Source organism: Pseudorasbora parva, chromosome 8 (genome assembly GCF_024679245.1).
Source record: "Pseudorasbora parva isolate DD20220531a chromosome 8, ASM2467924v1, whole genome shotgun sequence".
In the NCBI taxonomy this organism is placed as follows: Eukaryota; Metazoa; Chordata; class Actinopteri; order Cypriniformes; family Gobionidae; genus Pseudorasbora; species Pseudorasbora parva.
In genome coordinates, this window is record NC_090179.1 from 42217482 (window position 1) to 42243720 (window position 26239).

Consider the following 26239-nt stretch of genomic DNA (forward strand, 5'->3'; position numbering starts at 1 on the left):
CCCAAAAAAACCCTCTTCGGTTCTACGCGATTCACGTAAATGACCCAATTGACCAAGAAAACGGCGATTGTCGCCTAAAAGCGACAAGTTTGCAGGTCTGATAGGCACATCCGATGAGCACGTGAGCACAATGATCAACGCACGGCAGCGGTTTGAAAGCACACGGAAGTGTTTGACACAAGCACAAGCAGGCGTCAGCCAGCGGACCGGTAGGCTGATAGACGCCTGCATTTAAACACTCCGTGAAAAGCATCATTGATGTATTTTTACAAAATGTTTGTGAAGCGCTGATCGTAGTAGCCATTCACTGACATTTGATGAGCTTGTGAGCACAATGGCCAGTCAGGTGTTTACGATTCGGCTCAACAGCGCTCAAAGAGTCACATTTTTTAAATTTCAGTACCGATTTGGTATCAACACTAACAATGTAAAATATTTGCTCTGGCTCTTGTTTGAAATGATTTTGTTCCGTTATAATGCTGCTTCTGGTCATCTGTTGACATTGTACAAGCAGAATGTGGCGGTTGGTCAGTGTTTTATTTGTCCCGCCCCTCCTCCACTGTGATTGGATGGCTGGGAGTGACCGTGAGGAGCGCTGCGTTTTACTCAAAGTTGAACATTCTTCAACTCACAGCGACTGGTAAAAAAAAAACTTTGAAAAAGTGTCAAAAAACGCTTTGGTGAACACACAGCCTTAGTGTAAATTTTAGCCTATTAATCATTACACCTAAAATCATTGCACTGAGAAATTGTTTTCATGTATTTTGACACCCTATAATCCTAAAATAGTTTAATTTTCTGTAAGCAGAATTTTTTGGATGAAATATAATCTTGACAGGTTTCATGAGATTCACCCATGTATGTTGTGTTCCTGAAAAAGGAAGATGGGAAAGAAAAACTGGAAGATTTAAGAGAAAAGGAGAGAAGAAGAAGGAAAAAAATCATGGACAATGACTGAATATCGTTCTGTTTGCTCTCTCACACCGTCCTGTGGTACATCAAACCAAGCACTTTGTTCAAAGATTGCGTTTAAATCTCGGAGAGCATCGGGGACGTCACCTCGGACTCTTTAATTATTACAGTGTACCAGCAGTCGTGTGCGAGTGAACGATTATGCAACATGTAATTATACAGGCTTTTCCCTTTGCTGCCGTGTCTTTTTCCAGCCCTTAATAATCTCATTGTTTGATGATAAAAGTAGCAAAAAAGGCTCGTAATGTCCGTGTATGGGAACCTCCCTGTGACGCGGGTGGATCTCCCTGTGTTTCGTCCCCATCCTTTCGGGAGCACAACAACATATTGTAGTCATAGAAACAGCACTAATTAGATGAAAGCCATGTTTGTTTAAGGCCACTACCAAAATAGACCAACGGAACGCCAAACTAGACGAACGATTGAGATACTACTGCAGGTCTGATGTTGGAGATATTTCTCTGCAGGGGCGGCAGAGCCCTGTTTTGCATTGGTCCGAAGGTGAGAACATGTAAACACACACACTCAAGCCGTCAGCATTAATTACGGCATTCAGCGCTCCATTCTTCAGTTTTGTTGTCCGCCGTGCTGGTCCTCATAACGAAGACGAACTCTGGCTGTAGTGTCGGAGCACCAGGCACTCGTATTTTGGGACCGGCGGAAGTGCGGACGTTTCGGTATCCGAAGCGGGAGAACTTGGCGAGGCGCTACCCGACCCGACGGAGTCCCTGAAGGGAGAGGGCGGAGTCAGCGCTAGCAGTTCCTCAAACTCCTGCTGATTGGATGGCGACTCCAGAGCCGAGGATACGCCCATCTTTAGCTCTTTTCCTGTGGTCGTGGGGGACGTTTTTATCCGCGATGAACCGGGAAGGTGGCATGATGGGGCGGGGCGACCCACATTAGGCTCCACCGGTGGGAGGGGCTGGATTTCTGCGTAGGTCGTCATTGTGGTCGGCATCGAAATCTCTCGGGACAGGCGGTAGGGAGGAGGGCAGCAGGGTTCCTGTGCGTGAGCAGAAGCGCTGGTGGACAAACCCACAGAACTTCCTGGAGGAGAATTGGTGAGCATCATGCTGTTGAGCTCGCTGATGTTGGCGGTGAAGCGGTTCACCACGCAGCTAATCTGCTCCATCAGGGAGCCCTGCGACGCACTTCCCCCGCATGACGTGTTACCTCGATGCGTCGGCTGACACATATATGTGGAGACGCTCATGACCTGGGAGTCATTGCTTTGCGCTAAAGAGATACTAGCTCTTTGGGTCACAGTGCTGATTGGCGAGGGTGTTTGGGGCCGGTAGGTGATGGGGTAGCGCTCCTCCGCTTCGGTGACCTCGTAGAGCATCTTGTTGTTACTGCTGTCGGTGTTGATGTCGCTGCCTCCGCAGTAGCGTCCCTCAGACGTTTTGGAGAAAGGTTTGATCACGGCAGTCTGATTGCTTTCACGTTTCTTGATGTGGAAGGAGAGACGCTGCCATAGGTGGCTGCCTTTGGAACTGCACTCATTCTGGGCCCAAGTCACCGACTTCCCATTAGAGCTGAAACATCAAATCAAATTTAAAGTTAAAAATGGTTGCAAAAACTGTTTTTCTGTCTATCTATCAGTCTGTCCGTCTGTCTATCTATCTGTCCATCCATCTATCTATCTATCAGTCTGTGTCTATGTAGTATGATCTGAACACCACAGAGATTATGTGCCAAACAGTGAGGTAGTTTAAGCAGACACACTTAAAGGTGCAGTAAGCAATTTTTGAAAAACAGTGTTGAAAAGTGGATCGGACCGAGAACCAAAACACACTTGTAGCCAATCAGCAGTAAGGGGCGTGTCCACTCATGATGGTCGGAAGAGAGAGAGTTCAGTGCACAAGAGAGACATTAGCAGAACGACAGACAGCAGAGAAAATACAAAAGAGGGAAAGACCAGGGGAATCAGTAACAAGCTCATTCAGTAACAAGAGGTAGGACCCGCATTTAATATCAGAGAAACTTTTAAGCGCTGGAGAGACATTAACCCTTAAAGACCGAGACAGCCGCCCGCGGCTAAAAATAACTATCGTTCTAAAATGTTTAATAACTTTTTAACCGCTAATTCAATCTGTATGCTGTAAACTGCACCATAAAGAGGAGAATCTCCGCTTTCCATAGGTATAATATGTTTATAATATTGATCATTCAGAGGCTCCATAGTCAGCGTGGATGCGTCATCAAAATATGCAGCATTGATTTGTCCAGGAAACACACGTGGGTTGTTCCCCTGAGCCAAACAGAAATGATTATTTTTTATTAGTCCCACCCCCCTGTGCCCAGATTCGTTGAAACTTTCATCAACTTAACCAATAAACACAGTGCTTGGTCTTTTGAACCACGAATCATGTTTCTCTGAAAAATGTGAATTTGCATGCATCATGAAACCAAACAGAAATAAACGCGTGCAAAGCGCTCTCTCCCATAGCACAGCCAGTATATTTCTCTAATTTTATGTAGTTTGTGTTTTACACATTTTAACTATTATATTTTCTTCAATTTGTGTTTGAGAAGATTATGTGCAGAGAAGTTGAAATGTCCGTTTATGAAAATAGCCGCCCACATGTAGCCTAAAAGTAGCCTCAGTATATTTTATTTCAGGGTTTCTTGTCACAACTTGATGTATTGTTTGCGTTTGTTTTTCATTCCCAAATTATAATATATTTCTCTGAAGAAAAATGTTTGTTTCAGTGTTGTTATTATATAAAAATCTTTCTATTTACTTTATTACTTGAACTTTTTAGGACACATTATCAGTAAATAAAATACACCTGTTTTCATTCAAAAACCTAGAAACGCCTAGAATAATGTTATAATAAATGGCTATAACTTGCTAAGGGGTATTGTTACATGTAGACAAAATTTAATCTGGAAGTGTAAAACAACCAAGTCTAACTTTCTAAAGGGAAAAATCCAAACTTCATGAAGTTCTGTTCGAGTTCACAGTAAAAACATCACATTTTTGCTGCCATTTTTCTTTAAATTATATTAATTGAATCCATTCTCAGAATAAATAAATGTAAAATTGGGAAATCAAATGAGCTAGATGGAAACTTCAGGTTCTCCTGTTTAAAATGATATATAGCATTTGATGCTAAATGCTAGAATGGGGGAGAAAAACAAAGAAAAGTAGAGGCACATCAGGCGCCCCAAAAATGTTCTAGGTCTTTAAGGGCTAAGAAGCAGGATGGCCTGAAAATAGACACAGAGGTTGCTTTATTTCTTCTGGTAATATTTACACAGAACTAAGATATGCTGTATTTTGACTGAATATACTTGTCATCTTCACTTGTTTGTTAATTTGCATTTTTATTATTATAGGCCTGAAACATCTAAACCTCCTTTACCGTCCATTTCAAGCAGCAGCTCCCGAAGTGTGTCCAGTGAGATAACACATGCCTAATATGTGTTTTCCTTTGGTTCCCCTTTTAATAATCACTAAAACCATTTAATCTCATCACATTCATAATATTTTAGTTACTTGGACTATTGTGCTATGTAGTGACCTGTTCATGAAAACAGGTTGTTTTTTGGGGGATGAAAGGGATGAATTTGCCTTAGAAGGAGTACAGGGAGTGCAGAATTATTAGGCAAATGAGTATTTTGACCACATCATCCTCGTTATGCATGTTGTCTTACTCCAAGCTGTATAGGCTGGAAAGCCTACTACCAATTAAGCATATTAGGTGATGTGCATCTCTGTAATGAGAAGGGGTGTGGTCTAATGACATCAACACCCTATATCAGGTGTGCATAATTATTAGGCAACTTCCTTTCCTTTGGCAAAATGGGTCAAAAGAAGGACTTGACAGGCTCAGAAAAGTCAAAAATAGTGAGATATATTGCAGAGGGATGCAGCTGTCTTAAAATAGCCAAGCTTCTGAAGCGTGATCATCGAACAATCAAGTGTTTCATTCAATAGTCAACAGGGTCGAAAGAAGCGTGTGGAAAAACCAAGGCGCAAAATAACTGCCCGTGAACTGAGAAAAGTCAAGCGTGCAGCTGCCAAGATGCCACTTGCCACCAGTTTGGCCATATTTCAGAGCTGCACCATCACTGGAGTGCCCAAAAGCACAAGGTGTGCAATACTCAGAGACACGGCCAAGGTAAGAAAGGCAGAAAGTCGACCACCACTGAACAAGACACACAAGCTGAAACGTCAAGACTGGGCCAAGAAATATCTCAAGACTGATTTTTCTAAGGTTTTATGGACTGATGAAATGAGAGTGAGTCTTGATGGGCCAGATGGATGGGCCCGTGGCTGGATTGGTAAAGGGCAGAGAGCTCCAGTCCGACTCAGACGCCAGCAAGGTGGAGGTGGAGTACTGGTTTGGGATGGTATCATCAAAGATGAGCTTGTGGGGCCTTTTCGGGTTGAGGATGGAGTCAAGCTCAACTCCCAGTCCTACTGCCAGTTTCTGGAAGACACCTTCTTCAAGCAGTGGTACAGGAAGAAGTCTGCATCCTTCAAGAAAAACATGATTTTCATGCAGCACAATGCTCCATCACACGCGTCCAAGTACTCCACAGCGTGGCTGGCAAGAAAGGGTATAAAAGAAGAAAATCTAATGATATGGCCTCCTTGTTCACCTGATCTGAACCCCATTGAGAACCTGTGGTCCATCATCAAATGTGCGATTTACAAGGAGGGAAAACAGTACACCTCTCTGAACAGTGTCTGGGAGGCTGTGGTTGCTGCTGCACGCAATGTTGATGGTGAACAGATCAAAACACTGACAGAATCCATGGATGGCAGGCTTTTGAGTGTCCTTGCAAAGAAAGGTGCTATATTGGTCACTGATTTGTTTTTGTTTGGTTTTTGAATGTCAGAAATGTATATTTGTGAATGTTGAGATGTTATATTGGTTTCACTGGTAAAAATAAATAATTGAAATGGGTATAAATTTGTTTTTTGTCATTATGCACAGTAATAGTCACCTGCACACACAGATATCCCTCTAAAATAGCTAAAACTAAAACTTCCAAAAATATTCAGCTTTGATATTAATGAGTTTTTTGTGTTCATTGAGAACATGGTTGTTGTTCAATAATAAAATTAATCCTCAAAAATACAACTTGGCTAATAATTCTGCACTCCCTGTAGAGGAGCTAAATAATAATTAGGTATTTGACTTGAATTATTATAGTATGCACAGTATACTGTCCCTTTGCAGAAGGACAATAAAGGTAATGAAAACATCATCAAAGTAGTTCATATGTGACATCTGTGGGTTAATTAGAATCTCTTGAAGCATCGAAAATACATTGTTGTCCAAAAATAACACAAACTACGACTATTCAGCATTATCTTCTCTTCCAGGTTTGTTTTTCAATCAGCGTCCGCGACTGTGCAGTGATGCAGCTGACGTTTTATCTGCGTCGTGCGAGATTCGTTTATAGTCTGAGGGAGACTACACAGTCATGAACACGGATTGAAAACAAACCTGGAAGAGAAGATAATGCTGAATAAAGCCGTAGTTTTTGTTATTTTGGGACCAAAATGTATTTTCGATGCTTCAAGAGATTCTAATTAACCCACTGATGTCTCATATGGACTACTTTGATGATGTTTTTATTCCCTTTCTGGACTTGGACAGTATAGTGTGTATACACTTCCATACACTCTCGGACTAAATATAAAATATCTTAACCTCTCACACTCGAGGCCATTTTTTGGGGATTTCCGTCTGGATTTGGCCTACCCAAATTGAAAAGCCTCCCATACACACATACAGTGGTCTAGGTTCAAAATGTTGGTGTCATTTTACAGGAAACCCTTTAAAGTTACATAAAACACTGCTAAAAGTGATAAACATGCAAGTTTATGTGACTAGTCATGGAAAGTAGGGACACAAGTTGGTTCTGGGGCATTTTGAGTTATTCACAGATTCTAAAAGTATAGTCTCCAAGCTTTTCAACGATGTGTAACACATGGAAATCTGATCATATTTGGAGAAGTTGTGACCATCTGAATGTAGGTCTTTAGAAAAGTTTAAACGAGAGAAAACAGCCTCTAAAGTTTTGCAGTTCTGACCTGCTGGGAGTGACAATAGGGCTCATTTACATCTCATTTAGATAAGCCATACCCCCTGTAAAGCTGCATGGTTGCTAGTAACGAAAGACGCAATGGGAAAAATCGGACCACATACTACTAATAATAAAGGGTAGCAAATGCTAATATTACCATCTAAAAGCCCATTATAGTAATGGGTTTTTTTGGAAAGTGATACGATGCTAACGATTACAATTAAAACGACAGTTAAGAACAATAGGTAGGTATGGGTAGGTCTAAACATGAGAGAACGTGTGTGTGTTCTTAGAATGAACACAAAACGACAAACTTTGTTGTTTATGGAAACACACCCCATAAGAAACAGAAAAGTATTCTTGCAAATCTCGTTGCCTCCAATGAAATAAGTCGTTCGGGCACACTTTCTGTTTGCTGGGGTCTTTGTGGATGTACTGCGCGTCTGTTTGAAGGGGATAAATAGGGCCCTATAAAATCCGTTTCATTTTTTCCCAAATTCTGTTTTTTCCGTTTTAATTTTTGGCAATTCAGTTTTTTTTTACCCTTTACTGTTATTTTGGTGAAAAAAGAGTGTGCTTTTAATGTTAATATAATAGAACATAAAACAAAAAATAGGAATGACCTTAAATTTATTGAGGTAACAAACATCACATTTACTTTTTAGGACAAATATGATATTTGGCATAACACTGCACTTTAAGTACTTCAAATATTAATGGTTATTAGCTTTAAACTTTCCAATAAAATACATTATAGTAGTTTATATAAGTTAAAATGAAAGTGCTCCATTAGCTTTTTCTTTCAAGTAAAAAATTAAAAAAGAACTAAAAAAATAAAATCATCAGAATCATCTTTTACACACAGTACTATTAAGTAAATCATTTAAAGCTAAAAATTAACATGAAAAAAATAACACATTTCACCATGACATCATGTAGTGAAATGTTCTGTGTGTTTAACAATCACCATTATGATATCCAGAGCTGTGAAAAATAAAAATACAGGAGAACACAACACTGCCAGAAGTCCCCCGACTTCAAAGGCCCCTTTAAATTATTAAAACTAGATGCTTATCTTAACTTTAAGGTTACTTTTATCATGTAAACTACCCATATACAGCATGTTAAATGCATATGTTTGGAACAGAGGGGAAAACGGTCGCATTTGCAGCAGATATGCATTGCTGCCTAATGTGCACATTAGAAATCAAAGCACGAGATGACAGGTGTCGAGCAGAACACCGGAAATTTGACAGAATGGACAATATTTGTCTGTCTGTGCAATACACGAGCCGCGGTTCAGGTGCGCGCACGACCAATGCTGCCTGAGCACAACGAGCGTGTGGCTTCCGCTCTCCATACGCAAAGCTTCTGCGCTGCCTGCGCGTGCAGTGTGAAACCGCCGTTAGCGTCGAGTTTCTTAACTTTTTCGCTGCCGAAAGCAGAGCCGCGGAGACCAACTTCGCTGTACTTGCATTGTTTTGAAGGGCGAGCTGAAATGACGGGAGGGGTTGTGTCGCGAAGATTTGCTTCTCCCGGTCTGCACTTTCCTCAGACATGCGTTCTCCACCCACACGACACAGAATTTCATTACAAATATGTAAAATTCCGGGGAAATCTGCGTTAACACCAGATTCCGCGTTTATATGCAGATTCCGCGTTAATATGCCAATTCCGTCCGTGATCGCGGAAATTATAGGGCCCTAGATAAAGACAGAGAAATGGGTAAAGTCAATAACTGTGTCTATAGTGTAGGGGTAAGGCGCATGTCATTAAGTTCGAATCCAGCTTTTGCCCCACTCTCTAACCGAGAAACACTTATTAATAAACACGTTAGACGCTTTATTTCCACTTTTCTAATATTTTCTCAATTCTTTTTGAAAATAAATGCCTTTCCGATCTGATATGTGATGGGAAAAGGGAGTAGAGCGAGTGTGGCAAAAGGCAGATTCGAACCTCTCATCGATTAGCGTCAAAACTTGATGAGATGCGTCTTACCGCTACACTACAGCCACGGTTACAGACATTACCCATTTCTGTCTTTATCCCCGTCAAATGTTACTATCGATATAGCCTCTGATTTCTTACGGTCAAACTCGTCTGACGCCTGTCTGATACATTCTTCCTCTTCTTCATCTTCGCTCAGTTGTAGATTAGGGTATTATTCAGTCTTATTATGCCGCTTTCATCGTCGCTCAGATCATCTCTACAGCCGGCCAGAGCGCTGCATAAATAATTAGCCCTTGGAGGGCGGGGCAATAACAAAAGCCAGTATGAAAATACACACAGACAAAACAAGACGATTTAAACCTCAAAATTTACGCTTTTAAATATACCATTAATGCCATCTCAAACACGGAGAGGCTTCTTCGGGATTTCAACAGATTCTGCAAAAAAGCGAATATCACATCATTTGAAATAAAACCACTTCTTTCTCATTTTGTTCGAAAGTTAAGCTGCCGACTTGTGTCCCTGGTTTCAGTGACGGGTCGCATATGTTGTCTAAGCTGTAACAACACCCCCCCCCCCCCCCCCCCCCCCAAAAAAAAAGTAGACGCTTTTCGATTTTTTTTCCCATAAATTCATTTTTGAAAGTGTGTAACTCTTAAGCCCTGTGAGCTCTATGAACCTGCAGACATTTTGGGCTATTTCCACTAAATTACAGAAAATAGTGGAAAAAAGAAGTTTGTCTGTGTCATGTTGTATGCCAGAATTATTCAAATGGGTCTTAAGGGATGACCCCCCTTTTACCCTCTCCCCGACCCTGCTACCCCCCCTCCACCACCATATATAGTGATATAAATGCAATATCCCAGTGTCATTAAATTAATTATACATGCTGGAAACATCCCAAAGTGTATGCAGGGTAGAGTCCTGCAGGTACCCGCATAAAAGTAACTAAAACGGGTGGATTGTGACATTTATAAAATTCACGGGCGGGGATGCGGGCGGATAATTAAAGAGAGAGAGAGCGAGCGAGACCGGGGCGTGATTGTGAATGAGCGTCACCTGCGAGCCACACCGGTCTCGAGTCCTTTGAGGGAGCTCGGAAGCATAAGGACGAGAGATCACCAGACCTGGATTTGACGTTGAGTTGTGTTTACGTTTTATTATGTGTGTGCGCTTGGCAGATGTCCGTGAGGGGCTGCCCACGTTACTTTCGTTTTGTTTGATTAAAGTCTTTTAAATGTTCGCCGGTCCTTCTTCCCCCATCGAACATATTGTAGGCTATTACAATTTCTATGTCCAAATTACCATTACACACACACGCAACAACGATATGCCATTTGACCCATCACGTCACCACCACTGCGACATTGAAACTTTTGTTGATTTCTCTCGTAGCGCAGATGGAGCGAGCGTTGCAGGAGTAACAATGGATGAAGTAAAAGTAAAGTTGGTGATTGGAGTAGCTATATGAAATTGTTGACAATGAGTCTTTAAAGGCACTTTTGCTTGTTTCATTCGCCCATTCATGACGCTGTTGATGTTGAGAGAGGTGCAGGATAAAAAATAAAGCATTTTAATTTGAATGATTTTAGCGTGTGTGATTTATCGCGGGCACGGGTCGGGTAACGGGCCAAATATTAACGGGTCGGATCTGGTGCTAAACCTTGCGGGTAGAGGCGGGGGTGGGTCTCCAAAAATGGACCCGTGCAGGACTCTGATACAGGGTCCTAGATCACACAGGGCCGCTTTATAATCAGTTATAACCGCTTAGACAACATAAACTTACATGTTTATCACTTTTAGTAGTGTTTTATGTAACTTTAAAGGGTTTCCTGTAAAATGACACCACCATTTTTGAACCTAGACCACTGTATGTGTGTATGGGAGGCTTCTCAATTTGGGTAGGCCAAATCCAGGCTGAAATGGCACAAGAGTAATGTAGTGTAAATACATTACTTTGTGTAAAACAAATGCCAAAGTCATGCATCTATCCAGAAAGTAGAGAGACTAAGCTTTTAAATGGTACCACATATGACGTTATAGCTCCTCCACAGAGATTTAAAATGGAAAGTATATACATGACGCTGTCATTCCCGTCCCTGTACAGGGCCCACGGAGTTTAAGGCCTTGTCCACACAAACACGGGTATTTTTATAACCGTTACTTTTTTTTACACGGTTCAGCCGTTCATCCACACAGAAACGCAGTATCGGGTCACTGAAACCGAACATTTTTGAAAACCCCTGCCAGGGTGAGGATTTTCAGAAACGCCGGTTGCAGCGTTGTCGTGTGGACCGTAAAACCGGCGTTTTTGCCTTGCGACGTAAGAGTGTGCGCCGCTATCCGCTGTGTTTGACGTCAGATTGTTCGCCGCTGACTGCTTTGTTGACGACCCTATGGTTGACGATTTTGTGCAATGGTGGACGTAGCCCACATATTGCTGATAGTAACTGTGCTAACAGGGCTGCTTGTATCATGTACACAGATACATGCTCAGGTATATTATTATATTGCGTAACAGAGGCGTCAGAATGAAATTCTAGCCTTCTGATTGGCCAACATGCCTTTACGATTAGGGTGATATCGCCGCCTGCTGGTGTGGCATGCTCTTGACAGTGCTTGATAGTGGGTTTTTGCGTTTTCATGTAGACTGAGATTTCTGTAAATCAGAGCATGTGTGGACGGGATTTTTTTTTTAAACGCAGGAGGAAAAACTCTGGTTATAAAAATACCTGTGTCCGTGTGGACTAGGCCTTAAGTGTTCTGAAGATGAGCGGAGATCTTAAGGGTGTGGAACAACATTAGGGTGCGTTATTAATGACATCAATTTCATTTTTGGGCGAACTAACCCTTTAAGACCTGACACACAGATCCATTATACTGTTTACACACGTACATGCATTTTCTGTACTGTTTACGTTCACTTAACACAGAACTGACTGTGTTTATGTGAATACTCGCCAAGACTGGCATTTTGACATTATTTTGTGTATTTTACTGTTTAAGCGCAATAAGCAGTGAAAAATAACTAACTCTGAGAGATGGCTTTATGCACAAAATCTAAGGGAGGGAGTAAAACTATACGCAATCCCACACCGAAATTCAAGCCCTGTAACAGTAACAATATTCATCCGCAGCAAATGAAGGGAGTGAGTGAGGAGAGGCAGGTTTGTGTCACTCACTGTCAGAGAGAGAAAGCACAGCTAGTATTGTGTGTCTATTCTGTGAAGGGTGTGAGGGGGGAACATGTATGTGAATGCGGGGGCATCAAGATTTTGGGTAGGCGCTTGTTTTAAGTGATTTTCAAATATCAACAGCAGTTACCAGAAATCTCTTACTGTACCTTTAATACATTCATTTCTATAATCACCGGTCGTCTAAGGAAAACACTCTCTTTTATGGATGTCAATAACTTAACAGCCCCATCATTACCACACAAACGAGACGTGCACTGAGTGTCATTACAACAGCAGGGCAACTCATTTCATTTCCACAGAACCAGTACATAAAACCTGACGTTAAGACTATTCTTTTTTTGCTGTGAACGTAAATGCAAATGTAGTATTTCATTGCTGCAAAAGTAAAACACACACACCTGAGCGTCTCTCCTGACGAGCCTCGTCTCTTCCATAGGTTGACCAGGCTGCTGGAACGGCTGGCGGCGGATGAGGATTTTCCGTCTCCCACGTGCATGCGCACCACCGTCGACGTAGTGAACGCGCTGCGGACGTTCCTCTCCGGTTTAGCGAGGATAATGTAAACCTTCGGCACAAACATGCAACACAGAGCCACGGTGGCGCTCAGACTGACGGAGAAGCACATGGTGATGGTCTTGTAGTTGGAGCCGAAGTAAATGGGTACGAACGCCAGCCAGATGATGCAGGTGGTGTACATGGTAAAGGCGATGTACTTCGCCTCGTTAAAATTGGCTGGAACGTTGCGTGTCTTGAAAGCGTAGAAGGTGCAGCTCATGATAAGGAGGCCGTTGTAGCCCAGTGGCGCCACTACGCCCAAGTTGGTGGTGTTGCAAATGAGGTTGACCTCGCGGATGGACGGATAGGAGTGGATGACGTCGGGAGGCTCCATCACGAAAAGCGCCACGATGATGCCCAACTGCAGGAGAATAAGGAGGAAAGCGATCACCAGCTGGGCGCAGGCGCTCATGAAACGAGGCTTCTTGGTGCAGATTTTCTTTTTGCTGCCGGCCAGAATCCGAGCGATGCGATTGGTCTTGGTGACGAGGGCTGAGTAGCTCATGGCGGGCGATAGGCCGATGCCCAGCCTCTGCAGGTAGCAGTAGATCACGTGAGGTTTGGCGATTAGACAGAAGGTGCAGAGGTACCCAAGACAGATCCCCGCCAGAATAATGTAACACAGCTCGCGACTGGACGACTTCACCACGGGAGTGTCGCGATAGATTATGAAGATGGAGGTGACGAAGAACGTGGCCATCAGGCCCAAGCAGGAGAAGACCACCGCTGCAATGGGCTCAGGGTCGCCCCACCTCAAAAACTCCACCGGGATGGGGTCACATCCTAAAACAAAGCAAGAAAAAGAGAATTATTGATCCTTGTAAGATAAAAAAAAACACATTTTATAGAAGTTGCACTTAAAGGGTTAGTTCTCTCAAAAATGAAATTGATGTCATTAACTCCTCACCCTAATGTCGTTCCACACCCTTAAGACCTCCGTTCATCTTCAGAACACAGTTTAAGATAATTTATATTTTAGTCCTAGAGCATATGCAGTCAATGTCCACTATACTGTCCATGTCCAGAAAGGGAATAAAAACATTATCAGAGTAGTCCATATGAGACATCAGTGGGTTAGTTAGACTCTCTTGAAGCATCGAAAATACATTTTGGTCCAAACATAGCAAAAACTACAATTTTATTCAGCATTGTCCTCTCTTCTGTGTTCCTCCAAAAAGGTTCAAAAGGTTCATGAATCAGTGAATCGGCTCACTAATGTCATGTGATTTCAGCCGTTTGAATCTTTTTGGAGGAACACGGAAGAGAAGAAAATGCTGAATAAAGTCGTAGTTTTTGTTATTTTGGGACCAAAATGTATTTTCGATGCTTCAAGAGAGTCTAATTAACCCACTGATGTCTCATATGGACTACTGTGATGATGTTTTTATTCCCTTTCTGGACATGGACAGTATAGTGTGCATTAGGGCTGGGCGATATGTTAATTTTTGGGGGGCGATAATCGCCTTCAAAAACATCGCGATATCCGATAATATCATCTACTCCGCACTGATCCCGCCCACTCCCCTGCGCCACAAAATTTTCCAGGCATAAAATGGAGGACAACGCTTAATATCCAAGAAAAGATGTACATCAGTAATTTGGCAGTATTATGGATTTAAACCAAATGCAAATGGTGAACCAGTGGATCCAACAGAGGCTATCTGCAGGCTGTGCAAAAAAAAAGAAGAAGAAAAAAAAGAACGAAAGTGAACCCTCCGCAGCCATATTCACGTAGGCTACATTATACCCAGCAGTAGCGGCCTCGTTTCCGCTCTGCACCCGCTTCTCAAAGACGACGGATATGTGGTCGAGCAGCAATGACACATTAAATGTCAATTAGAGCTTAGATCGTGCTCAAAAAATCAAGCCCGACCCTACCGGAGCTTGTGCTCGTTGTGTCCGAGCCTTGCCCGGCCCGGCACATTACCTGTAATTATGAGAACGAGCCTGTAATGAGCGAAGCGGACCGGTGTGACTCATGTTAAAACTAAAATTAACGAAATAAGCTGATAACATCACTGTTTTCCCAGAACGACTGGAAATCAAATTTTGCTGCAATATTGTCCTGTTTAACACTGTGAAGCTGCTTTGAAACAATCGTCATTGTAAAAGAACTAGTATAATAAATAAAGCTGACTTGGCTTGACTCAGCTCAATAATCCGCAGGCGCGCTCGTGAACCGCTCACCTGTAAAATAATTAAATCCAGCTCAGACATTTATCTGTTGCTCACTTTGTTGTAGCCATTAAACAATATTTGTCTTCTTTCTTTTTGCATATTATGTTTGAATAGTCCTATTAAAATAGTATTTTTACATTTCATCTGATTATGATAAGTGCAAAGATGCGAGTGAGTCAGAAATGCTTTTGGTGGTTATATTTAGTTTAATATTAAGTTTTGTTTTGTAGAAAGCATTCTTTCGTTTTGTTTAAATTGTATCTTTATTTAAATAAAGGTTTCTTTGGCCAATTGCCTGGGTTTAATAAATAATATGCAAATGGAAGACATGTGTCGAAGTCGCCGGAGTGATCGCTTTAATTTCTAATGAACTGGAGCGCGTCTCATAAATAAACCGAAACGCAGCAGGCTACTTGCCTCACAGACATATGCGCATAGAAAGCCTAAAATGTCCACTTTTAAACGAAACCATTCGAAACGAAAATATGTAATGAAGCAAAGTGCAGTGTTGACGCGAGCAGCTCATGCGTTTCTGTTCAGAATACTGCGCTCCGTCACTGCACGAACTGTGAGTTTAACGCGCATTTTTACTTCACTTTAATATATTTTTCTTTCATTTTTTATATTATAATAATTTTATTCTAACACCTTTATTTTATAGTATTTAAAATACAGGCCTATGGTTAGGTTTTATAGACATTTTCAACCGCTTAAGGTTGAGCTATTTTTTTTCCCGTTGAGCTATTTTTTCCCCCAAAGGTTTCTCTCTCGTTTTATTTTTAGCCTAAGTAGGCTATTTTAAATGTTTTCCAGGTTTCCATGTTTGATTAATGTTTGTATTATTAATAGGCTATTATATTTATAATTTAGCCTAATAGGAAATAATATTTTTAGAGCGTTTTAAAACATTTAGCCAAGCCAATGTGCTTCTCTTTGCGCGTGTATAATGAAAACACAACCAACGTCTTATCCATAATTCAATGTTTTGCTTTAACACATATAGGCTACTGTAGTTATGCATCAAAAACACTAAAAAGGTGAGTGTATGGTAACTACTATTTATAATGTATTTGGCAACGCAATGTCCTGTGAGTTTATCAGTCGTCATTTTTATGATGTCGATTATCGTCTGATAACACTGACTGTTATCGATATCGACATATTTGCGAGACATCGTCGATATATGATAATATCGTCATATCGCCCAGCCCTAGTGTGCATACACTTAGATATGCTCTCGGACTAAATCTAAAATATCTTAAACTGTGTCTGAAGATGAACGGAGGTCTTAAGGGTGTGGAACAACATTAGGGTGAGTCATTAATGATATAAATTTCATTTTTGGGTGAACTAACCCTTTAAATGGATAGCTTGTGGAAAGTGCTGTGAATAACAAGCAACAACTTCTTGAACACACAAGTGTCTCGTTTTATAACCAAAACCAAATCCTAACAACACTTCAAGTGGGTGTTAACCAAAGTCAAAAACATCAACACGCATCAGAACAACTTAAAGGGACCACGATCCCTGAACAGTACTGTGTTAATCTCAGCAGTATATTTAATTGCAAGGGTGAATTATGAACGTCACATTCACTACACATTAACCTAAAAATTCAAATTCTGTCATCATTTACGCACCCTAAAGTTGAAGAAATGGATAACCAAACAGTTGATGATTTTTCCATACTATGGAAGTCAACAGGGTTCATCAACTGTTTGGTTACCCAAATCTTCAAAATATCTTGCTTTGTGTTCAGCAGAAGAAAGAAATTCATACAGGTTTGAAACAACATTTACACGAGTAAATGATAGAACTTTCCCTTTTAAGGTGCAGTGTGTAATTTAAGAGGCACCTAGTGGTGAGGTTGTGAATTGCAGCCGCCCACCACTCACCCCTCCCTTCTGAAGCACATAGAGAAGCTACGGTGGCCTACACAGGACAAAGATGTCATCTGAGACAGCCGAGAGTGACTAGCGCTCTGTAGAGCAGTTTGTCTCTTTAGGGCCACCGTAGAAACATGACGGCACAAAATGACTTCACTATAAGGGGACCCGTGGTGTATGAAGATAGAAAGGGCTCATTCTAAGGTAATAAAAACATAACGGTTCATTATGTAAGATAATTTACTCCACTGGAAACTGTTATGCATATTATATGGCATTTCTGTCAATAGAACCTCATAAATATTACACACTGCACATTTAAGTCCAATTTCTACATAATGATTTTATTAAGTACTTTGGAAAAAAGATTTGGAAAAATCTTTTTGGGTAAACTATCCCTTTAACATACTGTGGTTGATTAAATGTATTTATATACATACATATATATATATATATATATATATATATATATATATATATATATATATATATATATATATATATATATATATATATATATAAAATATTTACTATAAGAAATATTTTAAATATCTGATACTTTAAATAATAAAGTATATGATATTGACTTTAAAAATAATTGTATATAGAGTGCACTTAATTTTTATTTTCTAGTTCATGAAAAATATTATAAAAATAAATAAATAAGTTTTTATTAGGTAAGCTTACTTTACAAGTAAATCCAATATTTATATTATATAAATATTTTCAATACAAATTAAATATTTGTGTTTTCTAAAATACAAGTATAATATCATTTAATATATGACATTAAATATTATAAGCAAATATTTTTTACATTTGTTATATAAATATTTTATACCGGCTTTAAGAATTGCACTTTCCCATTTACAGGAAATCACACCTGTATAGTATATAATATTGACTTACTATAATCATCTGTATTATATATAATATTGACTTAATATAATCATGTGGTGTATAATAACATGCCAAAACTACTATATATAGCAATGTACTGAAAGCACCTTACCCTAATATTATAGAGGAGGGTGTTGTACTGGCACAAATTCATTAAAAACTGTACAGTATTTGGTTATATTTGCTGTATGATTCATCTGATTCTGTCTGATGGTATAAATAGGTGGTCATAAAGTGTGTGGGCTGAACAGAGAGACAGATTTGATAAGTTCAACTCGGACGATTCTGAGGCTGTTAACCTTTTAGCTCAATGACTGTGTGTATTCGTTTTCTCCTGAAATGATTTATTGAAATGCATTTGCTTTCTACGGCTCGAACGTCTCTTTCTGTTATGGGCGCCGTAAGAGAGATGCAAACACACATTTGGCGAATAACCCGTTTTGGTCGTGATTTGGGATCCCAAACGACCCTCCGTGAAATGTTAGATTTGTGTTGGAGTATCCGTGTGTGGCCGGGGCTCGAGCACTTTACACAATTAGATTTAGTAAACTGAATAGAGGCGGATAAAACATGTTATTGAACCCTCAACACACACACACACACACACACACATACGAGCGGAGAATTGATGAGACGTTACAGATTTCGACTCACCGGTGAGGTCATTGGTGGGCCAAGATCCCAGCTCACACGCACGACAAGTATACTCATCAAACACAAACTCGTTCTCTTTACAGGGAGTGCATGTCCAACAGCAGCTGACCTCTCCTTTACGGATCACCTGCAGAGGAGAGAGAAGTCACATGACAATCAATCTCATCAGCGGGGCGGGACCCTGAACGGAAAACCAGTCCGGAAGAAAGATAACTAGGATGAATGCAAATAGTCAAATTTAGGATAGCAAAATAAATCAACATTTAAAGGAATATGTAAGTAAGAAATGTATCTCAATTAATCATAAAATGGCCCTGATACGTCACTAGACATTATAGGGATAGTTCACCCTGAAATAAAAAAGCCGTCTTTTACACACCTTTTTAAAACCTCCTGAAGTGAATATCGTGTACCGGTTGTTATGACATCAGCGCGTGAGCATGAGCGCCGCGCATGCTGATGGTTCGTACTAGTCATTAGAGGATCGCACACAGAGCTCAGTGTTTTAACTGAACAATAGTTTATTTCTAAACCTTATAGGATGCCTCCTGGACACTTTCCATATATGGCGCACGTCTCACTGTATCATTGCGTTTATTCTTTTGTATAATTTTTGTAATGTTTTACCCTGGTCGCTATCCACTGCCATTATAGGAAGAAGCGCATGCAGAACTATTTTTAAAATTACCGCTTTTGACGTTCGAAAGGGATAGAAGGACACAGGGCATTGCCAGATCTGCTCTAGTTACCACAGCTGCAGATCTACAAACGTTCTGCTGATCCTGCAGTCAATCTGGCAACCTCGAGTCAGGGGGAGCGGGATACACCTCAGTACCAGTTTTGGCCACAATCTTACATACACTTCCTTTACATTTTGCCATTTTATGATCCACCAGATGATAATAGTGTAATTTTATGCAGTAAAATATCCAAAAAGCACTAGGCCAGTGTTATATATTTTGTTCAGTTGAGTACTTACAATATCCCAGATGTTTCCAACTATTTGTAAATTGTGAGAAAATTGCTATTTTAACTAAGGACAGGGACGTGTCAGCTTAGCGTTTGAGGAAGTCGCCTGTCAATTGCGTCATATCTGCGCTACCCTCGGTTTCGGCTTTTATTTGGCAAGAGCGCTTTACTCTTAGCAGTGTGAACAAGGGAACGCACCGAGTAACCAACACACTTAAATGTATCTAATATGATAAACAGAGCTCCATTACCTCTAAATCATAACCGGAAGAGCGGATCAGTGCAGGCGCCCGGCGAATGTCTCCCGTCCCGTCATAATAAAAGTTCCGGTGTTTGCGAGGCGGGTATTTGTGTAACAATCGCTCCAGCGGCCGTGCTCAGCTCCACAACTCTCGGTCCTGCTCTGCTTTAGACTACAGTAACGTTAATAACCGCATGCATCAACATAATTTCTGCCCGAGTCCTATTTTCCACCGGCTGTGAGCTGAAGACCACATCTCCCAAGATGCTGCGCTCACACTTGGCGTCATCAAACTACACTTTTGTTTAGAATAGGCGCCCTCCAGTGGACGGAAAGTTGCATAGCGCACCTTTAATATTAACATATTAAATATACATATGATAATAGTGTCATTTTATGCTTTACAGCTGTGATATTTCAGGCCATAGAAAATGAATTAACTGTATATAAAATGTTATATATAATAATAATAATATATATATATATATACTGTGTATATTTCATTAATTAATTAACATATTAAATATACATATTTTAATTCATATTACATACAGAATTTATATTAAACTGATAATATTAAAGACAAAAATATTTACATATAAATATATTGTCTTTTAGTGTTAATTTATTAATATTTGAAATGTATATTAAATATTCATTCATTATTTTAATATTAGTTTCAAACGTTTGATTAATATGAAATATTACAAATTTATAATGTAGTTAGTTATATTATATATTTATAAATATATATAGTTTATCTATAAAATATCTACAAAGTTATTGGATTACTATTCAATTAAACATTCATTTATTGTTTTAATTTATATTAATTTTAAAAATAATATATATAGATAAAATAACATTAAGTATACCATTTATATTATACTTATATATTTTTTAAATCTATGTAGTAAACATTTACTTTTATAGTATGTATTTACAAAAAAAAATTTGCATACATTTTAAATATATATTGTATAATATGAATTATATTACAAAAATATTTATGATAAACAGATTAAATTAATAAATCATTATTTTAATATTTAAAACATTTGAAAATAAAAATATATTTTTATAATAAATATTTATATAGTAAATTTTAATATTACATTTATTTGTATAATATGTTTTAGTGTTTAAACGCCTTTTCTATGTCATTCTTAACTTTTTTTCAACTTCAAGACTCTAGGCATCAAATGATAACAATACAAAACGAAAATTGTTGCGATGAGTAAGCGAGAAGTCATTTTATATCATTATTTAGATGAAATTTAGTTGTTTCTAAAAGTCTCACCAAATCACACAAATGTCAACACTGACGGATTGAGTTAAAGGCTCTTATTCTAAAAACTACACAAGGTAAATCCAGAGTGTCCGCGGGGTTGTAAAAGGTAGTAAATGAAATTAGCCAAAATTAAGGGCATTAAAAAGTAATAAACGTCATGTGAAGAGGTATTACATTTTCGAGCCCAATTTTTTAGATAATATTTTTTTATTTGTGTTAAGTGAAGATTTATTTATATGTTGAGAGTAGGACCTGAGCGATATCATTTGTTCGCGCGCGCTGGAACAAACTCGGTACCCGGCTGGCTTGCTGCCAAACGTGTACTCGCTTCCATTCAGTAATTAAAACACGGGGAAGTGCTACAATGCGAGCTGAGGTGCTGTGGTGTTTAGACCTAGCAACTAAACACCATTCTTTCAATTTGAACGTGGCATTGGAGAGCAACATAGGCCCAATGTTACAACAGTGTTTCCCACACATTTGTGGCAGTGCTCCACAGAATCAACACCAGCCGCCACATATTGCGTGTCGTTATTAATGAACTTTTTTAACGCTAATTAAAACGTGCAGCGTATCCGTTCTGATTATTTAACAGTGAAATGACTGAGTCTGACACGAGTCTGTCGGCTCTGACAGCGTTGCATCGCGTGCACATGCGCAATATCAACCCATGATTTCGGAAAATATATACTTGTTGTCAACTAGTGATATCATTACAAGAACTTATGCAACATAATATGCAACATCATTTAGACAATTGTTTTTGTCATATGTATAATAATAATAACTGACAGACACAGCCTCTCTGTGCAACATAGCTCAGCTTCACGACTGTAGTAACCTTCGAGTGCTGCCGTATGTTAGAATCAAACAAAGAAAGAGTTTTTCAACGGCTCTGGTTCGAATATGATCAGTCATTTTCACCGTCACCACCTGGATGTTGTGCCCCAAGACGCGAATGAGAACTCGCGTGCGTAGTGAGAGTATTTGTCTCTGTGCATCATCGAAAAGCGCGCAACTATTGAATTATTTTTCAAGTCTTACGCTGGATCGGACAAACTCACACAAAAGTATGTCAACATGTCCATCTTGATAAGTATCCTAGCAGACATAGTCTGTATATGGCTTAAGTGAACTTTATACAGTCGAGAAAGACGACGCATATCCGCCCATTGGGTCTTAAAGGGCCAGTAGCCTGTCAAGCTTCGCGCCTGAGACATGAATAGACTATTAACTTAAAGCTTTTACTTAAACACAAAAGGCACGTCCACTTTAATAAAAAAAGCCAGATCAAGAGCAGAAACGCAATAAAGTGCTTAACTGAAAAATAAAGCATGGGCTCAACTATTCCAAACAGTGGGCGCATTAGGCTCAAAATAAAAATTGAAATAATAAAGTGCCCAAATCCAATAAATAATAAAAAATTTGATAAACAGTACAGCATAGTGTGCATTGATTATTACTTTAACCATATTTACAGTAGGCTATCATTTTATTATGGACAGTGATGTAGATGCAACATCGAAAACATTAATGTTTTTCTTGTATTTAGCCCTCAGGTATTCCTTACTAATTGGTCACACTCATACTCATGTCATTGGTAGTCAATGTGACCATACACCTTAACAATTTTTTCAGTTAAATAAATGTTAGCTTAATAATATTTATTGAATATTTTGAGGATATCTTTTGGTTTATTATTTATTAAATCTTTTAACATTTACTATTTGTGCAATAATTATGGTCTATTAATGACCACTTAAAATATTTGTATTATTTATTACAATTGGTGTAGTAATTAAGGTTAAAATTGAGAATTCCAATGCAAAGAGGCAAATAAGAAAAATAAATAAAAATAATAAACATTCCCCCACAGGTGGAAATCACGTTCGTGGGGGCACTGAGGTGCGATCGAAAAGGGCACTTTTACTTTCAAAGAGGCAGGGGCTCAGTTGCGCTGGTATTAAACAATATTTTGAAGGTAGTAAAAGCTATTAAATTCAATTTAAGAAGTTCTGTATATACCCTGTAAATCAAATATGACATATCCAGGTTCACATGCAACTATAACTGTGGTTTTAGCCTTGATGTGCTTTGTGCAGTGAATTATCGGACTCAGAAAGCCTCAAATTCATTTAGAAATGAAGACTCAAGTCATGTGGTTTGGCCTATCCACTTAGTGTAGTATTAGTCGCTTTTTTAAGGTTCTGTGGTTCAGTCACAACTTGGTTTTCGATGTTGTACTTCTTACTCAGATACATTTATCCACACGTTACCTTGATTTGACCTTTGTCGCAGGGTTCACTGCACACTGATTTGATGATGTCCTCTCTGTTGGGCCAGATCTCGTCGTCATTGATCTGCAGACCGCTGATGTCCCAACTGCCCACGTTCGTGTAGTCGTAATAATCTTTGCCCATCTTCTTGAAGTTCATGATCACGTAACTATGAGCCGTCAAACACACACACTCCAGTTACATCAAAGTACTATTGATTTAGTGCACTGGAATGAAGATGAAGGGTGAATGCATCAGAATGATGAATGGATGGATTGATCCATCACTGACTAACTGTCTGTTTGATAGATTGATTATCTTATTTATGGCTTGTCTAATGGCTGGATTGGCTGATTGGTTTGGTCATGGCTGAATTACCTCCCTGGCGAATCTCCGTTCTCGTCGAAGTAGATGTTTTCCCCAGTCACGCCGGTGAAGTTGGTCTTCATGAGGAACTCCAGGAGCTTGGCCCCGTCGATGGGCCTCATGGCATCACACAGTCCCATCATGCCCGGACACAAAGCTTTCTGCATGTTATGGAGGCCGTGGGCCATGCTGTAGATGGCGTTTATCACAAAGCCCATCTTGGTGTCCTGAGCGTACTGCTGCCTCAGAGAGTCGCGCTCTGAGGGAAGAACAGATTGGGGTTAATGACAGATAACTCGTTTTTTCCTGCTCGCGCCCCATAGGCCGGTCAAATGATGAACTGTGCTAATTGGCTTATGTTCTGTGAAAGTGATTTTGTGCAGCGGAGAGACCCATATTTCCATCTCAGATGGTGTCTTTATCGGCTCTTATTACACGGCTCTGTGAAATACTTGATTCTGATTGGTCAATCGCGCATTCCAGCGGTATGTTATTTACAGATAACACCCGCTCATCCGGGTACTACAAGTTATCTTGACCGGCACTACTTCTATGCTTAACGCTGGCGCCATCTTGTGGCTTAAACAGCCATGGGTTACGATGGAAGACTTCACGGCAGGTTTCCTTTATAACGTTTTTATTATTGATATTTTTCTCACACAAATGCATCGATTCGAATCAGAAGGCTCTAATAACCCATCGGAGCCGTGTGGAGCACGTTATTTGACGGACAGCTGCATTTTTTATGGACTTCAAACACAACTACAACTACTGCTGGGATTAACGTTAGCCTGGACTTGTTTAATATAACTCTGATTGTATTTGTCTGAAAGAAGAATGTCATATACACCTACGATAACTTGAGAGTCAGTAAATCATAGGCATGGATTCATTTTTGGGTGAACTAACCCTTTCAGCATTCATTTTCAACATTTAGCAGCAATAGATAAAGGCTTAAAGCAGGTTGGAACTGTTTTTCTTTGCGGAAGCTTTGCGTAAGAGCTAATAAAATATTTAATCTCAAGACAATATTTTGTCTCTAATAAGCGGGATAATGTACAACCGGCTGGGTGTACATTATCCCTTACATATCGGGGTCTTTAAGCTACTCCGAGGCAAAGGAGGCAGTGTCTCCTCAAAAAAAAAAGGAATTTGGAAAAGAAAATCGATTACAAAAATAAAACAAAGCAAAAATTATACAATACAATAATATATACAAAAATGAAAAAACAGTACTGTACATAACTCCAGCAATCGGTTCTCGGTGCGGAGCCAAAAATGGATCAATCGTACACATGTACTACAAACTGCAGCGCAATTTTTCAACTCTTCACGCTGAGCTTGTGTATTCACTTCACTGCATTAGAAACTGGCCCATTGTTTCGCAAAACAAAAGACACTGAAATAAGAACAAACAGCAACTACTATCAACCCTGCTTTGCTCCATACAACAAAAATACATGTTCATTGTCTGACTGCCAACTACTTTACAAAGAGTTTAAAAGAGTACAGAGACATCTTTATCTCTTAACACCGGACAAAGATGTAACAGTGAAGTGAAGTATGCTGAACTCTGAAAGGATAAACGCTTTAGACTGTTTGTGATTACACACTGCTGTTCAGTCTTGTTTTCACACCAATGTGCATTTCATTTAAACCTGTTTGATCCCTCGGTACGCTCTGATTGGAAAAATTAGGCTTTGATCATCATTCTCTCTCTCTCTCTCGGTTCATATGCGAGTCATTTTGATTCAGGTTTTAGAGGGAAGTTGTGGTTGTTCTTTTCTTCTTTTTTTTCAAACAGGACCAAGTTTTTAGGTTTCTTTGAACTCGAGCAGGAGCCCAGATAAATGGAGGCAGTGAAAGACAGCGAGACTAATGGAAGATGTGATATCTGAAGAGGAAGTCTGGATGAAAGAACACGATCATTGGCTCCTGTCTGTTCTTACACTACTGTTACTCATGAAGGTTACGCTTTACTCAGAGCACATGAGGACACACACACACACACACACACACTTACTGCCGCAGGTTCGGTTGTATCTGTTGTTCTCCTGCGGGTGTCCTTTGAGCCGGCAGTGGAAGCGGTGCTGCCAGAACTCGGGGAACCAGGGGTCTCGTGGGTTATTATCTGGACGTAGTTTCAGGTAATAATCGTCAAACCACTTCACGTCCGCGGACTGCAGCTTTATCGTGATGCCGCCGGCGGCCTCGCGCACGTACCCGTCAGTGACGTCATAGCGGTCCGCCCATCCGTCACTGGAGAGGAGAGAACAGAACAAATAAATAAATCACACCACTTATTTATTCACTGAAAATACATCTGCTTGACTTCAAAATGATTACAAATTAAATAAACAATATAAATAAGTATCCTTCGCAGCAAATCCCAGAATGCAGTGCAACAATTTCAGTTTGAAACATCCATCCAGACTCCAAAACAAATTAAAGGGTTACTTCAGCGATTAGCATATGGCTTTGTATCAGTAGAAACCCTGGAGTATATTCAAATGATTGTGCTTCCCCCCCTCATATCCCCCTGAGACAAGAGATTTATGCATTTTATTTCTGGAAAAATTCCTCCTATGATGCAAATTGACGATTTTTGCATCATAGGAGGAATGTTTGGCCAAAGGCTAAAGACTACAGCCAGCAGAGGGAGCCATTTCCGCATGTTTTGAATCTGCGCTTGGGGGATGGGAGATCACACTCAGCTCGCAGGGAGAGCTCAGCTCGCAGCTACAGGCACTCATTTA

General features: G+C 39.9%; 1 protein-coding gene across 1 annotated transcript; it reads right to left on the reverse strand.

Annotated features, from left to right (window-relative positions):
* Positions 1-25753, reverse strand: grm5b (glutamate receptor, metabotropic 5b; the record flags this gene model as incomplete). Its single annotated transcript, XM_067450842.1, has 6 exons — positions 1-2507; positions 12566-13505; positions 18341-18467; positions 23118-23286; positions 23496-23742; positions 25507-25753. Coding segments are annotated over 6 exons (2670 nt in total), but the record flags the coding sequence as incomplete, so codon positions are not given.
* Positions 25754-26239: the final 486 nt, after the last annotated feature.